Source organism: Gobio gobio, assembly GCF_949357685.1.
Source record: "Gobio gobio genome assembly, chromosome: 5".
Classification (NCBI taxonomy): Eukaryota; Metazoa; Chordata; class Actinopteri; order Cypriniformes; family Gobionidae; genus Gobio; species Gobio gobio.
In genome coordinates this window covers 12,788,657-12,805,418 of record NC_137101.1, presented here as the reverse complement: position 1 = coordinate 12,805,418, position 16,762 = coordinate 12,788,657, and the positions used below count along the sequence as shown (strand labels likewise).

Sequence of the window (16,762 nt, the reverse complement as noted above, 5' to 3'; positions counted from 1 at the left end):
GCTGAAGGCGGCGCCTTGGTGGGCTGGGCTGGTCCAGCTTTAGCTTGACGGCTAGCGGAGGAGCTGGAACGCTTGGGCAGGAAATGTCGCATTGCCTGCGAAGCTTTCTGTGCCTCAGTGAAGCGCTCCGTGAACCCAACCACGGCGGAACCAAACAATCCTGAAGGCGAAATGGGCGCGTCCAGGAAAGCGGTCTTGTCCGTGTCCTTCATCTCCGTTAAGTTAAGCCATAAATGGCGCTCCAACACCGTCAGGCTGGCCATGCATCTGCCGATCGCCTGAGCATTGGCCTTGGTGGCGCGCAGGGCCAAGTCAGTGGCGCCGCGTAGATCCTTCAGAGCCTCGTTATCAGGAACAGACTCGTCCAGGGAACGGAGGAGTTTGGCCTGGAAGACTTGAAGAACCGCCATGGAGTGTAGCGCTGAAGCCGCCTGGCCGGCGGAGGCGAATGCTCGACCGGCGAGGCTGGACGTAGTGCGGCAGGCCTTGGAAGGGTGCACGGTCTTTGACTGCCATCCTCTGGCGGAGGGCGGGCAAAGGTGTGCAGCGACAGCCTCCTCGAGGGGAGGAAAGGCTTGATATCCTTTTTTCTGAGCGCCATCGACTACCGAGAGCGCTGGAGAAAAAGAGGATCTGGCGCAAGATGAAAATGGCGCCTTCCACGATTTTGTTAGCTCCTCGTGGACTTCTGGAAAGAAGGGAGCGGGTCTTTGAGCGGTCGGTTGACGGCGGTTCTCGAAATACCACTCATCCAGTCGGCTTCTCGTGGGCTCCTCGGGCTGAGACCAGTCAATGCCGAGGTCGTCCACGGCCTTGGTGAGCAAGCGCATAAGCTCAGCGTCGACTGAGGTTATGACGCCGCTAGCCGTCCGCGACGAAGTGACGTGCTCCGAGGCGGCGTCCGACCACCCGCTCCCGGATGCAGCAAGGGAAAGGCTGTCATCCTCTTCCTCCTCCGGTCCGCCGAACGAAACAGCAGCAGCCGCCATGCGAGGGGAGCTGTGCTGCTCGTCGACGAACAACACGGGCGATGGCGAGGCACGCGGGGACATGCCCGGCGTGTGCTCGTCAGAGCGCTCCGGTGGCCTCTGGTCGCGACGTTTTTTCTTCCGTGGCTCTAGAGGCTGGGAGCACGGGACGGGATCCGAGTCGAAGCTGGCGAGCCGAGCCCGAAGGGTCTGCAGCGCCAGCTCGTCGCACTCAGGGCAGCCGCCCTGGTTGAGTGCAGCCTGCGTGTGGTCTCGTCCGAGACATGACACGCAGATGATGTGCCGATCCTCGTCTGCGATGAAACCTCTGCACGAGGCGCAGGAACGAGACATTTGTATCAACGTCTCGGCTCTTTTTGAATGTTTCTGAAAAACAGAAGGTATAAAGGATATGGTGCCGGATGGCGCAGCTGGAAGGCAGGCTGAAGGCGGAGAATCCGACGTCCTCAGGCTGCGTGTTCCGCTGGATGCGTGTCGACGGCAGGCTTCGATCCGGAGCTCAACGATTGCAAGTCGCTGAAGAAGAATTAATCTGACTAACCTTGCGAGAGTGGGTCTTATATACCCTAGGCTATGCAAATTATGTTGCCCCTTGTGGCGGGAGTTTGGAAGGACCTGATTGGTCCGTCCCGCCCCACGGTCTCGCTATAGGTTGCTGCAGTTGCAGCGGCACAGCCAATCAGCACGCAGCTGCTTCCTGCTGAGAGTTGTGCAGCTGCACTGCGTATAAAAGGTATTTTTGGATAAAAATTTGCTTCAATATCTCGAGGAAAGGAATTCCCCCATAGCGTTTTAGCAAAACGCAATACGAGAGTACTCTCGTAAGGGAACAATGCCACTGACATATTTTAAGATTTGTCAGTGCAAGATTCTTTCAGTTAAAACAGCTCAAACGTGCATTTTAGTCTAGGATTAGCTTAAGCATTGTCTGTGAAACCGGGGGATGATGTTTTAGTAACAAAGTTCGGGAGAAGCACGTTCAGATAATTGACACAGGTGGAGAGCACTCAGCAAATCAACAATGATGTTTTAAGCACGTTCAGATGATTGACACAGGTGGAGAGCACTCAGCTAATCAACAATAGAGGTGTATATATACACGCAGTAGTCCTACCTCCGTTTGTTGACAGTTCTCAGCAACCCTTCCACCACCCCTTCGCCACACCTTTTAACTCTAAAACCACTTACATATACGGGGGGTACTCTGGGTTCGGGCCTAATTCCGAGCTCGAAGCCCTCCCTCCCGAACAGCACGCCAAATACGCATTGAATTACTCTCTATAAATTATATGTAAGTGCAAACTCGTGAAACCTTTATCTGCACAGAGGGATGTTCCCTAACATGTTCTATGCGTTTCCTCATTTGCATCAACTTTTTTTTAAAACTTTGATAGCCTATCCTCCAGGACAACACCACGTTATTTGTTCCTATATCCAAAGTATTCTCATACTAACTGGTTCACAACGGCGTTTCGCTTTCAGCTGGCATTCACTGACATGTCTTGTCCGGCTCCATCTTTTTGTGATTTTTGCGCGTTCTCCCGCCCTTAAATTCAATGCAGTCATTTCTGGATCGCTTTTTCCCCACTTTCGTATTATTTATTTATTTACTCAGTAACAGATGTGGTTTAAAATGTAGCGAAGTACAATACTTAAAACAAAACATACTTAAGTAAAAGTAAAATTACAGATTTTTAAAACTACTTAAAAAAGTAGAAGTACACAGAAAAACTACTCAATTACAGTAACGCGAGTAAATGTAATTCGTTACTTTCCACCTCTGGTGATGTATGTATGTGATTTTGTTCTGGGGAACCAAGGCCCTGTCCTAAATGGCACCCTAAACACTCGCGATCTCCATACAAGTCTGCACTTTCGTGTCGTAATGCCGCTTTGACTGTCGGGAAGAACTTTGCTGCGGCACTTGCAGCAGTGCGGGCTCAGCAAAAGTGCTCATCGAAGGCGCATATCGACCCCAAAGGGGGTGCTCGCGAGCACACTTCTGAAATGTAAAATGACAAATGGGATAATCTACGGTCTCGTGGATTTAATGGACATCACACACGGCAGCCATTTTAAGTCCACAAGACCGAAAGTGCACATGAAGTGTGCCATTTGTGGTGTTTTAATCTCACACCACACTGTAGGTATCACTGTTCTGACAGAACTCTGTTGGCCTGATGTGTTAATAATGTATTGTCTATATATGTGTTTATTTAGAGCATGTTCCTCTCAGACTGAGTGGAGGGGAGGGCCGGTGCTCTGGGAGGCTGGAGGTGTATCATAACGCTGTATGGGGCTCAGTCTGTGATGATCAGTGGGACATCAGCGATGCTCAGGTGGTCTGCAGGCAGCTGGGTTGTGGAGCAGCACTGAGGGCTGATGGGAATTCAGCCTTTGGTGCTGGTGAAGGTGTTGTGTGGCTGAACCGAGTCGAGTGCAGAGGGAATGAGATTCACCTGTGGGACTGTCCTCTCTCCCTGAAGAACCACACTGACTGCTCCCACAAAGAGCACGCTGGACTCACCTGTGCAGGTCACAGCAACACACTGACCAATATTAGTCATTTTTACACCATTTTAATGCTAATGCTTTTTGTGTATCTGCATGGTTTTGAATGTGTCTGGGTCTGTCTTTCCAGATTTGTCAGTGTCCACCACTCCTGCTCCTACCACAACAACATCAGCTTCTCCTCCAGTTTCTCAGAAAGTGCCCTCAAGCTCAACATCAGTCTCTCCTCAACAAACTCCTCCAGCAGCGTCTCTCTCCGTGCTTGTGATTGTACTGGGAGTTGTGCTCTTACTGCTCTTAGTGCCACTGCTTATACTGATTCAGCAGAACAGAGGGATGAGGAGAGGTAGGAGAGATTCAGAGACTCTCATATTGTGTCTTATTCAGTGTGTGATCAGTCATGTGTTGTGAACTGACAGCGTCTGTCTACACTCACAGTTATCTCTAAGAGGAGACACAGGACCACGACTGAGGCCGTTTATGAGGAGATTCATCAGAGAGGCAGTAAAAAACACAGTGTTTTCACTCAGAGTGGTGAGTAAATGTCATAATGCTTGTGTGACGGAGCGGTACAGATTTCAGACACAAAGGAATTTTGACTACGCCACCCTGGGAATTTCACCCAGGGAAATATGAATGACACCTAACAAATTGTTATTAGGTCACCCAGGTTCGATTCTCTTAATTAGGTAGGCAGAAACGTGGGTATCATAAAAATACAAAATTGTATTAGTACAAAGTTAAGTGAAAAAGGACAATAGCATTAAAATAGTATCAATGATACAAGCAACCTCTGAAGGATGTTGAGGTGCACAACTGACAACAGATTCCAAATGAAAATAAAAAGAGAGAGAGACCCACACGCTCACAGAGCTGAGGCTCACCACAGGGGGAGTGATCACCAAGCTAGTTATCCAAAAGCACACGTTTCACACACACACACCACCGTGCACTCAGATCACACAACACTTCAAAAAGTGTCACACGGCACACATTGGAGGAGCACCACCACCAGAGGAGACCTTTCACCGTGGGACCCCAGCTCCTGAAATGAAAAATCAAAGATAAATAAAACAAACTTCAAAACAAATCAATTAAACCACAATTTGATGGTGGCACAGAACATCAAATAATAATAATACTAATAATAATAATACCAACACGAAATCAAAATCACAATAAAATATTTCAAACAATAGAAATAAAGAAGACACATCAACTCAATTCAAAGGACAGGGGAGACAGGCTCGCATGGAGCAAACACGTTCCAGAGATCAGTGAGCGTCAACCCCCAAATAAATATAAATTATAACTCAATAAAACCAGACAGCAACAATCCCCTCGATTTGTTGAAAGATAACGACGTTCACTCTGTATGGGCGCAGAGAAACGACAGGGCTGTAACTATGGAGACAGCAGAGAAAATTACAGTCACACAGACGAGAGGGAGAATCCTGAACCAAATAAACAAAACAATTACTAAAAACGTATGCATCACTTGCTGGAAATGTCCAGCTCATAGTTACATGCACGACACTCACCGGGAAAGAACTATGTGCTCTATTATCCCTTCACAGGCACGGGTACACAGCATTCATATAAAAACACCGTTTAGCTAGGATACAAGGAACTGCACACGCAAAACATCAGCCAATCCCCAAGCGAGGCGAAGCAATCTGCTTTCCACAGAACAGTTAACTTACATACCTGAGAGGTGAGCAGTCTTAGAATCCACTAACGGGGCAAGCTGAAGGAAAAGGAGATGAAAAGACTGGCTAGGATGCAACAATGATTAATTAATACCACCGCACAGCAACTAACACGTAAACCAAGCAAAATGCTACCTGCTAACGGCACATACCTGCAGCTACTGTTGACAACCAGCCAACCAGTTCCTAAATAGGAGACACTCCTCACTGATAGGTGCTCACAGCTGTCAATCACCACCATTTCTGATTTATTCAGTTAAAATCGATTTGTCATGCTCAACAGACTAATTCAAGGGGTGAGTGGAGTACATCACAGATTCAGTTGTGGGACCTTTTTTTTTTGCTATTTTGCGTTTGAGCTATGGATTTCCTTAAATTAGTATGAGCTGAACTGAAAGATGGCGCTGCTGATGGCTGCCTTGGTTTGGAGCTCCTCAGTGTTTCTGTTTTTATTGATTGATTGTCCTATCTTCAATCAACTTTTACCTATACATTTTACTAGGGACGAACTACTGGACATTAGACAATGCATACCCACCAATCTTTTTATACATTTTAGTTGGAGGAGCAACAGTTCTATAGTATGCTCCAAAAGACACAAACAAGGGTAATGTTCAGACAGCTCAGCTTTAAAACTCCTCTGCCAAGTATTCACCTGGCAAATCTACACTCCCTCATCAACAAAACAGATGAAAACCTTATCCTCACTTAGAAAAACAAGGACTTTTCTAGCTGTTTTGCCTGGCTAAACTAATCTATCCAGGACAGCGTGTTACATCTGCCGGGCTTACAGCTGTTCAGAGTGTATTACATTGCAGAGTCATAAGGAAAAACGAGACATGGCGAGATATTATGATGTGCACTACCTCTGGTATAAGAATGAAATATATTTAACTGCTACAGCCATCTAGGGGTTTTATGTTCGTAGTTATCCATCAAAACACCAGAATAACTTTCCCTACGTGATGCGAAATAATGTGGGAGTCAGTCCTAAAAATACGTGGATGCACAAGTGTGTGTGTCAGCTACCAACTGCCCAGAGAGAGGCCACTTTTGACAAACCTCACTCTGGCCAGGCGACGTGCAGCAGAGATGTCTCGCGTTCGGTCCAGCACAAGCCTGGATACAGTTTGTGTTTGCGGATACAATTTTATCTTTATTTTCATTTAAAACCTGGTGGTGATGATAGTCCCAAAACAAAAAGAAATCATTGTTCAAAACAAAGGGGAGATAACATGATCTGAGGCGAGAGCTTTAAATACATGTGTGAACACACAGGCAGCGTTTTCCTTTTAATTCTGAGAGACCCTGCCTCTTCCACACACGGCAGTCTTATCAGGTGAGTGACGTCATCTGGGCTCTTACCATATGTGTTAGTCAGTATTATCCCCATTTAAATACCTAACATTCTTCCACCCCTCAAAAAAACAAAACAAAAGAAAAAACACTTTACCACTTTTTTTTTAAAACATCTAACCATTTCACCTTTTCTCCCCCCTTTTCCCCTTTTCTTTAAAACTTTACATAAACAAACTGTAAATTGTCTAAGACATTCAATCACAAGTTCATGCCAGGAAATTAAATTGCCTTTCTCTTAACTCCTTAAATCTTTAAAAATGTACAGGCATCCTAGATAAGGTATCTGCAGCCTTTAGGCCCTGCCAGGCCACCCGCGCATTACCCATTTTAAAACTTTCCTCGACCTTACGTTTATATCGCTATTTGCCTCAATTCTTTCTGTAAAAATTTGACACCATGTTCATCACCGCTTAAGAAAGCTTTTTTGTTTTTGTTTGATTTAGACAATGTTTTAGGTCTTTTGTGACCCAAGGCTTGTTGTTAGGATAACACCTCACACGTTTGACAGGAATGGCATTGTCTACACAAAAATCAACATACCCAGATATGGAAGCATTGAGCATGTCTACATAATTTCCACAGTCCTTAAAAAATACATTCAAATCCGTAGCTTCAAAACATCCTTTTAGTTTTTCAGTGGAATCAAAGTCCCATACCAGGATAGTCCTAGTTTTCACTTTCTCAGTTTTTAATTTTTGCTTATATCGAGGTAAAAGCAGAACAGCGTTGTGATCAGATCGACCAAGAGGGGGTGAACTGTGGAGATGTAGGTGCTTGGTATGTTTCAAAAGCACAAGTCCAATGTTTTGTCCAACCTAGTGACAAATGTATCATATTGCTCCAAGTTCGGCAGAAATGTAGTAACATTTAGTGTGAAATTTGCTTCGCCAGCTGAGGAAAATCAACCTACCACAGGAGCTGCTTACCCATTTTTTTCAGCTGTCTGTTCTATGCATTTCAGTAATTGTCTGGTTTTGTTAAGCAACCAAATCAGATATCAGAAGACTACAATTGACTCTTCTAGACTCCACTCACCCTGGCCATAACTAGCCAGCAATTCAGAGCAATAGACACTAGAAAATCTAGGCATAGGAAGAGCTTCTTCCCACAGGCCTTCTCCCTCCTGAACAGTTAAATGCCTCCCAAGGCCTCTCTTAGTCCAATACTCCCACTGTTTAGTGAAATATCTTATTAGTTCACTTTTATTTATTATCCCTAATACTGTTAACTGTAAAATGTTCATATCTGTAAATATGCCTAATCTGTGTCTTATACTGTACTTTTCATATTTTTATTATTATTTGTATTATTATGTATCTTGTTGTTGTGTGTATGTGCACTGGAAGCTTAATTTACAGAGAAAAAAAACATTGTCTGTGCAAGCACACTTGGCAATAAAGCTCTTTCTAATTTCTCATTTCGATATGATCCAAAGCATATGGGGGTTTTGGCGGATTTGTGATTTGTGAACATGTGTCTGATAGTTCCGCTCCTTCCTAACAGGAAGTGTTAGGACTGAACAGCATTCTGGATATGAAGATGCTGATAAGCTTCTTTCAGGTTAGAGGACTGAAATATAATAATGTTACCTGCTACATACAGAAAAGTATGTACATATGTTAAATTAAAAACATTAAGAAAAAAAGTAATCTTAGCAGAGTTTAATAATAATATGCAATATGTATGTACTGTATATTAATAATATGTATGTATGTATTTTCTTTTTCACTGCTAAATCTGCAGTAGGAGTCACACTTGACAACTATAATGACGTCACCACCATTGAAGGCCCAACTGGTCAGTGACTTTAATTGATCTCAGAAATTCACTTAATTTAATTACCTATTTGGCTTGTGAATTAGTTTCTTTTTATTCTCTCTTTCCTATTAAATTATTTAGAAATGCAACAAATCAAACCAGAGAATTATGATGATGTAATCAATGCTGGACGGAGACATCATGCTACAGGTTTATTTATTTTAATTATTTCGACAGGTTTTAACATATGTTAATGTTTAAAATATGTATATGTGTGTGTGTGTGTGTGTTATTATTATTATGCGGTCAGGCATAACATTATGACTAATATTGAGTTGGTCCCCATTTTGCTGGCAAAACAGCCCTGACCCCTTGAGGTATGGACTCCACTAGACCTCTGAAGGTGTGCTGTGGTATCGGGCACTAAGATGTTAGCAGTAGATCTTTTAAGTCCTGTAAATTGTGAGGTGGGGCCTCCATGGATCAGACTTTTTTGTTCAGCACATCCCACAGATGCTCGATTGGATTGAGATCTGGGGAATTTGGAGGCAAAGTCAACACCTCAAACTTGCTGTTGTGCTCCTCAAACCATTCCTGAACCATTTTTGCTTTGTGGCAGAGCGCATTATCCTGCAGAATGAGGCCACAGCCACCTGGGAATAGCATTTCCATGGGTGTACATGATCTGCAACAATGCTTAGTTAGGTGGTACATGTCAAAGTAACATCCACATGGATGGCAGGACCCAAGGTTTCCCAGCAGAACATTGCCCAAAGCATCACACTGCCCCCGCCGGCTTGCCTTCTTCCCATAGTGCATCCTGGTGCCATGTGTTCCTCAGGTAAGCCACGCACACGGCCATCCACGTGATGTAAAAGAAAACGTGATTCATCAGACCAGGTAACCTTCTTCCATTACTCTGTGGTCCAGTTTTGATGCTTACATGACCACTGTTGGCGCTTTCGGCAGTGGACAGGGGTCAGCATGGGCACCCTGACTGGTCTGCGGCTATGCAGCCCCATATGCAACAAACTGTGATGCACTGCATATTCTGACACCTTTCTATCAGAACCAGCATTAACTTTAACACAAACATTAACATATTTGATCGGACCAAACAGACCAGCCTTCACTCCCCATGTGCATTAATGAGTCTTGGCCGCCCATGACCCTGTCGCTGGTTCACCACTGTTCCTTTCTTGGACCACTTTTGATAGATACTGACCACTGCAGACCGGGAACACCCCACAAAAGCTGCAGTTTTGGAGAAGCTCTGACCCAGTCGTCTAGCCATCACAATTTGGCCCTTGTCAAACTCGCTCAAATCCTTACGATTGCCCATTTTTCCTGCTTCTAGCACATCAACTTTGAGGACAAAATGTTCACTTGTTGCCTAATATATCCCACCTACTAACAGGTGTCGTGATGAAGAGATAATCAGTGTTATTCACTTCACCTGTCAGTGGTCATAAAGTTATGTCTGATCGGTATGTGCGTATTTGTGTAATATATATATATATAAATAATATATAAATAAACACATTTAAACATGTTTTTTAAACAAAAAATATATATATTATATATAAATAAACACACATTCATGTATATATTTAAGAAATATTTGCATGTATATATATACATTTATATAATCTATAATGTATATAAATATAAATGTTTTATATATAAAAATAATATTTTTTTCTTAAATATATACATGCTTGTGTGTGTATTTATATATAAATAATAATTAACAGAGTACACACACATATATTATGTAAACACAAACTTTTATTTTGGATGCGATTAATCGCGATTAATCTTTTGACAGCCCTAATATATATATATATATATATATTAGGGGTGTAACGGTACGCGTATTCGCACCGAACCGTTTCGGTACAGGGCTTCCGGTATGGTGCACGTGTGTACCGAACGGTACCGAATGCAATCTTTGACAGTTAACAGTAGGCTTGTTTTGCGCGCGGAACATACTTCAAAACGAGTCCTAACACGAACATATTAAGTATTCTGTCCTTTTTATCACGAAATATGCGCGTAAGTTCAAGCGGTGGCGCGCGAGTGAACGCGATCATGTCTTCCAAAGAATAAACATTAATCAACATCTGAAAGTACTGTTTCAACGGCTGAAAGACATCAATAAAACAACTTGTAAACAATGTCACGTAGCTTTACATTTACCTCAGAAGTCACACAGCTTGTTAGGTCACTAGAGAAATGAACGCTTTCGCTAAATATATGCACTATATTAGCATATATATTCTACTTAACCTGTTAGTGATGTCTTGATTATTTAATGTATGTTTAAATAAATCATGAAAATGACAGCCACTGTGTAGGCAGTCATTATATTCCAACAACGAATTGGAGTAAAAACATAATTTTAGAATTAGATTTAAAAGTTAATGCAAAAACTGCCGTATGGTAGTTTACATGTTTGCATACAATGTGTTAGAGTGTTGATTATATCTAAAAATAAATAGCAACTGAATTTAGGCTACTAGTTTGGCCTCTGTTTTAACCTTTAATATTATAGTAATGCTCAAGTAAGGGCTCCCTATATAGTTTACAGCATTATATTTAAGAAACTTTTAGTTGTAACTGAATAGATTTAAGGACAGACACAATGTATTCAGTAAACCAAAAAATAAATAAAAAGCTATTTTATATTTAGTTTTCTCTCCCCTGCTGTACCGAAGTGTGTATATATATACATACTGTATATATATATATATATATATATATATATATATAATATTTTTTTTTTTTTTGTAGGTGACTTAGCAGAAGATTATGATGATGTCGTCATCATACGGCAGTTTTCCAATGATAAAGCAGGTGTGGGTTTCAAATTACTCTTCTGCATTAGAACAGGGTTTTTCCCCTTATTTTTCATCTTGTAGAAACATGTAAAGTATAAAGACTTTTTGCATGTAATTAATAATACACATTTATATCAGAGGGTGTTCAGGAGGAGTATGATGATGTGAAGAATGTCGGGGAATATATGAGTGACACATTTGGTACGTTATGTAGTCTTTATAATAGCTTTATATTTCTCTTGTTCTGTTATCACAATAGCTAATTTAAATGGACTGAAAACATTGTGTTCGTTATAATACCGTTTAAAGCATGTTGATCCATGAATTTGCTCTTGTTTTCTATTAACAGACTATGACGATGTGGAGGAAGATCCAGGAAAACCGGGGGGAACTGCATAACTCAAACCACACTCACCGCCTCAAATCAAAGTTTTTAAGTGATCTGCAGAGTTTAAGTGTTTAAGATTCTGTATACTCTATGCTTAGCTTGCACTCCAGCAATGTTTTACGTTGCACTTTGTATTGAAATCTTCTAATTCAGCTACAATTTCTGAGAAAAAAAATGCACTGCTTTCAAAATGTTTTATTTTTTTCCCCAGATGTTTTAGCAGATCATGTTTTTCTTTTGCTATTTCACTAGATTGATACATTTCATGAAGCCTTAGAAATCTGAGGGGGAAAAAAATAGGTTCTTTACCTTTAAGCCGCCACCACAACAGTCTTTAACATATCACAGCACCTTCAACTATATAATTCCTTTTTAAATGTAGACCACTGCTGTGAGCAATTATCAGAAAAGCATGTTCACTTTCTGACTGTCAGAAACTCCTCCTGCAGGACATAAACATGACATGCCCTCTGAGCTGAAACCTCCAGTATAACTGAGCTTTTTAATATAGAGACTCTGTTTGTTTTATGTATTTGTTTTAGATTTGCTTAATTGTTGTTTTGAATTGATGTCCATATTTTCTATTAAAGAGTTAAGATCAGACTGACTATGTGCAAGAAAATGTTTGATTTTTTTTTAATATTTTTGGGGGGAAATTGGGACAGCTGAAACATTTTATTTCAACACGTTTTTTGTACACAAAACGCAATACATTTCTGTAAAACAATGTTTTGTTATTCACAAATTGTCCTTTGCTATGTCTCTCTTTCTTAGCATATTATTAACACCCAGTGCTCTTCAAGCCAGGGTTGTTGTCAGTGTTTGTCAGCTCTTCTCTGCAGGTGTTTTTGTTTCCCAAAATCATGCTCATGACAGCTGCGTACTTCAATCATCAAGGAGGTCTCCCATCGCATGTCGCAATTCGCCCGCCATCTCCTCCTCTGGAGTCAGAAGCATCTGAGGTCACTTCATGCCATTTATATTCCGGGTGTCCTCAATTGTGCACCCGACGAGCTCTCATGAGCTTCCAGGAGAATGGAGACTCCATCCCCTGGTGGTCCAGCTGATCTAGAGACACATCAGAGCCGCACAGGCAGACCTGTTTGCCTCTCCGGACACGTCCCACTGCCAGTTGTTTTACTCCCTGACCAATGGATATGCTGGCACACAGCTGGCCCCAGGGCCAGTGCAAGTATGCCTTTCCCTCAGTGAGCCTACCGAACGCAGAGATTCAGGACCTCATACCAGCTCTTTGTCTGCTATGGAGACCAGCAGAGGGGAAAGGCTGCCCCTAAACAGAAGTTGTCCCACTGCATAGTGGATGCCATGCCCCCTTGGGGTGAGAGCTCACCTTACCAGGAGTGTTGCTTCCTCCTGGGCGCCGGCGCACACCTAACACGTTTGCCAGATTTTATAATCTTCATGTAGAACCAGTGTCCTCCAGTGAACTTGCCGCCAGTAGTGCGGAGGGCCCCGCTCGGTGTCTCATTTGCTGTGCCATTCCCAGGGGCGGGGCCAGAGGGGTGCCCCCCTCCACCCCCAAATGTAATTGGCCACTCCAAGTGCCCACCCATTCCATCAGAGTCGGAATGTAATATGTTGTTGGACTTGTCAGTATTAATTCTTTACTAGTAGTAGGCTACTAGCGGTTTTCTTAACCAAAACTAATGTTTTACAGTACTTTGATTCAGAGTCCTGCACGGGTGAAAGGGAAAACATCCTAACTGTGTCGGATACGGGTACGGGTGGGGTCGGACAAGGGAGAAACACGAGTCTAAACACGGGTTTAAAACAGTCACGTGCAAACTTTTAAATGTGTTCCTAAAAAATATATGCATAGTCACAAACACATCTACAAAAATATGCCTTGCCTGTATTTCAACTTGATAAAATAATTTCAAATCCATATCCGTTTATTTGTGCCCACGCGCGCGCCCTCCAAGGAGAATCACAACCACGCCCGCGCGATCTGCCTGCCCTGCAGTCGTTGAGATGGATCCTGAGGAGTTGAAGAAAAGATCGTATTGGTTAGCCGCAAATGTGGAACTTCATCGCTGAGGAAGCACGCAGATAACTGTGGTAACAAACCAAGCAGTTCTATCGAACAGTATTTTTCAAAAGGGGACAGAACTGAAGGTGCCTCGTAGAGATGATAAGGACACATAACCATGTTCTTCATGATGTAGCCTTTTGACAGCTTCGGCTGAAGTTGTCCTTGTGTTAATGTTCGTATAATAACTTCTGTATGCTGGCAATAAACATTTTTGTAAGTGTGTCTATAATGTGATATGCTAAACTGATTTTATTTCTTTTGCGGGTCGGGTGTCAGTTCTATTTTAAGCGGGTCGGGTCGGGTGTGGATTTGAATTAGTGATGCTGTCGGAAAACGGGTCGGATGCGGTTTTAAGCACTGTGGGTACGGATGGGAGCGGATTTACAAAATCGGACCCGTGCAGGACTCTGCTTTGATTTATTTATATTTAATTTTATACATGCAAGTGGCCCCTGAACTCATCCCCGTTTGTTGTGGTTGTGGAGTGCCTCCACTCTGGGGCGGAAAAATAGGTTACTGTCGTAACCCCAGTTCTCTGAAACATCGAGTGGAGAGATCCACCTATGGGAAGGGCATCCGTACCTGACCTCAGCAGAAGCATCCTATTGCACCAAGTCTGACAAGACAGGCAGAAGCGCGCAGCCAATGCCCGGTAAGGCCTCACCCCTTAACAGCGGGCATAGCCTGCATACGCTACTGTACATCAGTAAGTATATTCATTTCTCGTGCGGCAAGCGGGGCAAAGATGGTGGATCTCTCCCCTCGATGTTTCAGAGAACCGGGGTTACGACAGTAACCTATTGTTCTCTTTCATCAACTCGTGTTTGAGATCCACCTATGGGAGAGACATGGACAGCTTCCCGATTGCCCAATACATTCACAGTGAGGTCCTGTTTAGCCATAAAAAGATGGTCACCCCAAGGAGCGGTGCTTGACCCGTCTTATAATTATGAACCCGCCACACCGACACACACATGTAACTGCGGTGTACAAGCAGGGCATGAAGTGTGTGTGGCACACACAAAAGAAGGCAGGGTTATAAAGACCCCACCCCCAAAACCGAATGTGCTATAGAGGTTCTGGTGACATCCAGCCAATAGTAACAGACAAACGTATGGGGAGAAGCCCAACTGGCAGCAGAGCAGATATCCTGCAGTGATACTCCCCTGAACAGAACCCAAGAGGTGGCTAAGCCCCTCGTGGAATGAGCTTTGATGTCCCCTGGGGGTTGCACTCCCTTTGATTCGTAAGCCAAAACAATAGCGTCCACAAGCCAACGTGAAAGGCGTTGCTTAGACAGGGGATCCCCTTTGTGGGGAGGAACCCATGAAACAAAGATTTGGTCACTCTTCCGGAACACGCCTGTAACGCACGGACCGCACACAGGGCATTCAACCTTTGATCCTCCGCAGAGGAAAAGGGCGGAGGGTGAAAAGCAAACAGTACTAACACCTCCGCTGTGAACGCAGGGAAACATTTCGGCATGAAGGCTGGATTAGGCTTAAGGAAAAACTCATCTCCATCAGAGAGAATTTAATGCACAAGGGGTGAATCGAGAGATCATGTAACTCACTGACACGTTTGGCTGATGCCAAGGCCAAGAGCAAGGCTGTCTTGAAAGAAAGCAACTTTAGGGAAATATTCCCCAGAGGCTCAAAAGGGAATTGAGCTTCCAGCACCATGGAGAGGTCCCATTCAGGGACCATTCTCCTAATGACTGGCAACGCGCAACGGGCACCCTTCATAAATCTGCGGATTAGAGGATGCTGCCCAACCGTTGAGCCCTCAAAAACCACATGACAAGCAGAGATAGCTGCCAGATAGACCTTAATAGTGGAAAAAGACCTGCCCTTATCAATAAGGTCTTGGAGGAAACACAAAATATCAGAAACTGAGTACTGATATGAAGTGAGACCCTGCCCATCACACCACTCATCGAACACTTGCCCCTTACAGCCATATAAGGACTGTGTAGAAACAGCCTGGCATTCTGTATAGTAGCCACCACGCGCGGGGGAAGCCCTAACGCGCTCAGGTTCGTCCTCTCACGGGCCAGGCCCAGAGAGCTACCCTGTCCGGGTATGGGTGATAAATCTCGCTTGAGGCTTTGGGCCACCTGGGTGCTATCAGAATGAGAGACAGGCGCCTCTCTCTCACCCTGGCCAGTGTGGGAATTATCAGGCACAGGGGAGGAAAAGCATTCAGCAGCACTCTGGGCCACGGGTGTGTGTGGGCCAGTGCGTCCACCCCGAGAAGCATGTCCAAGTCCTTTAAAGAGAAGAACATAGGACAATGGCTGTTTTCGTGCGAGGCAAATAGATCTACGGATGCCTGTCCGAATCTCATCCATATAATGTCCACTATCTGAGGGTGGAGGTGACAATCTCCGAAGTGCGGGTTCCCCCTCGATAGAAGATCTGCGCCTCTGTTCAGAATCCCTGGAACATGAGTCGCGCTTAACGACAGGAAAAATCGCCTGCTCCATACCAAAAGCTTGTAAGCCAGGGCATGAAGCTTCGATGAGTGCACCCGCCTTAATGGTTGATATGAGCCACTGCTGTGGTATTGTCGCAGTTTACGAGCACATGATGTCCCTACAGACGAAAATGATTCAGAGCCTTCCAAATGGTCAGAAGCTCTAAATAATTGATGTGCTCTGAATGGAGTTTGTTCGGCCACAAAACGTTCACGGTTCTACCCTCTTGGGTGGCCCCCCAGCCTGTTAAAGGGTTAGTTCACCCAAAAATGAAAATTCTGTCATTAATTACTCACCCTCATGTCGTTCGACACCCGTAAGACCTCCGTTCATCTTCGGAACACAAATTAAGATAGTTTTGTTAAAAGCTGATGGCTGAGAAAGGCTTCAGATAGGCCTCCATTGGCATTCAGTACATTTACACTCCCAAGACCCATAAAAGGCACTAAAAACGTCGTTACAAAGTCCATCTCACCACAGTGGCTCTACAATAATTTTACGATGCGATGACAATAGTTTTTGTGCGCAAAAAAAATCAAAATAAGCCTTTATCCAACTTGTTCTTGTCTCCCGTGTAGGCCTCCACGACGCATGCGCGAGAATATGACGCAGATCCGGCGTTCGGACACATGACCCAGAAGCGATTTGTTTACAAGCAGAGGAAGACGCGAGTATCTAA

At 43.8% G+C, this 16,762-nt stretch overlaps 1 protein-coding gene across 1 annotated transcript in view; it reads left to right on the top strand.

The window, feature by feature from the left end:
• Positions 1–12,160, top strand: part of LOC307126084 (scavenger receptor cysteine-rich type 1 protein M130-like) — a gene marked incomplete at its 5' end in the record, with an annotated part of 51,133 nt that extends 38,973 nt beyond the window's left edge. Inside the window, 9 exons of the mRNA XM_079816459.1 lie at positions 3,210–3,524; positions 3,631–3,846; positions 3,939–4,034; positions 8,072–8,128; positions 8,312–8,365; positions 8,468–8,536; positions 11,120–11,182; positions 11,305–11,367; positions 11,516–12,160. Coding sequence (XP_079672585.1) covers positions 3,210–3,524; positions 3,631–3,846; positions 3,939–4,034; positions 8,072–8,128; positions 8,312–8,365; positions 8,468–8,536; positions 11,120–11,182; positions 11,305–11,367; positions 11,516–11,565 — 983 coding nt within the window. The 3' untranslated portion in view covers positions 11,566–12,160. The remainder of the gene's footprint in view (positions 1–3,209; positions 3,525–3,630; positions 3,847–3,938; positions 4,035–8,071; positions 8,129–8,311; positions 8,366–8,467; positions 8,537–11,119; positions 11,183–11,304; positions 11,368–11,515) is intronic.
• Between the last annotated feature and the right edge of the window lie 4,602 nt (positions 12,161–16,762).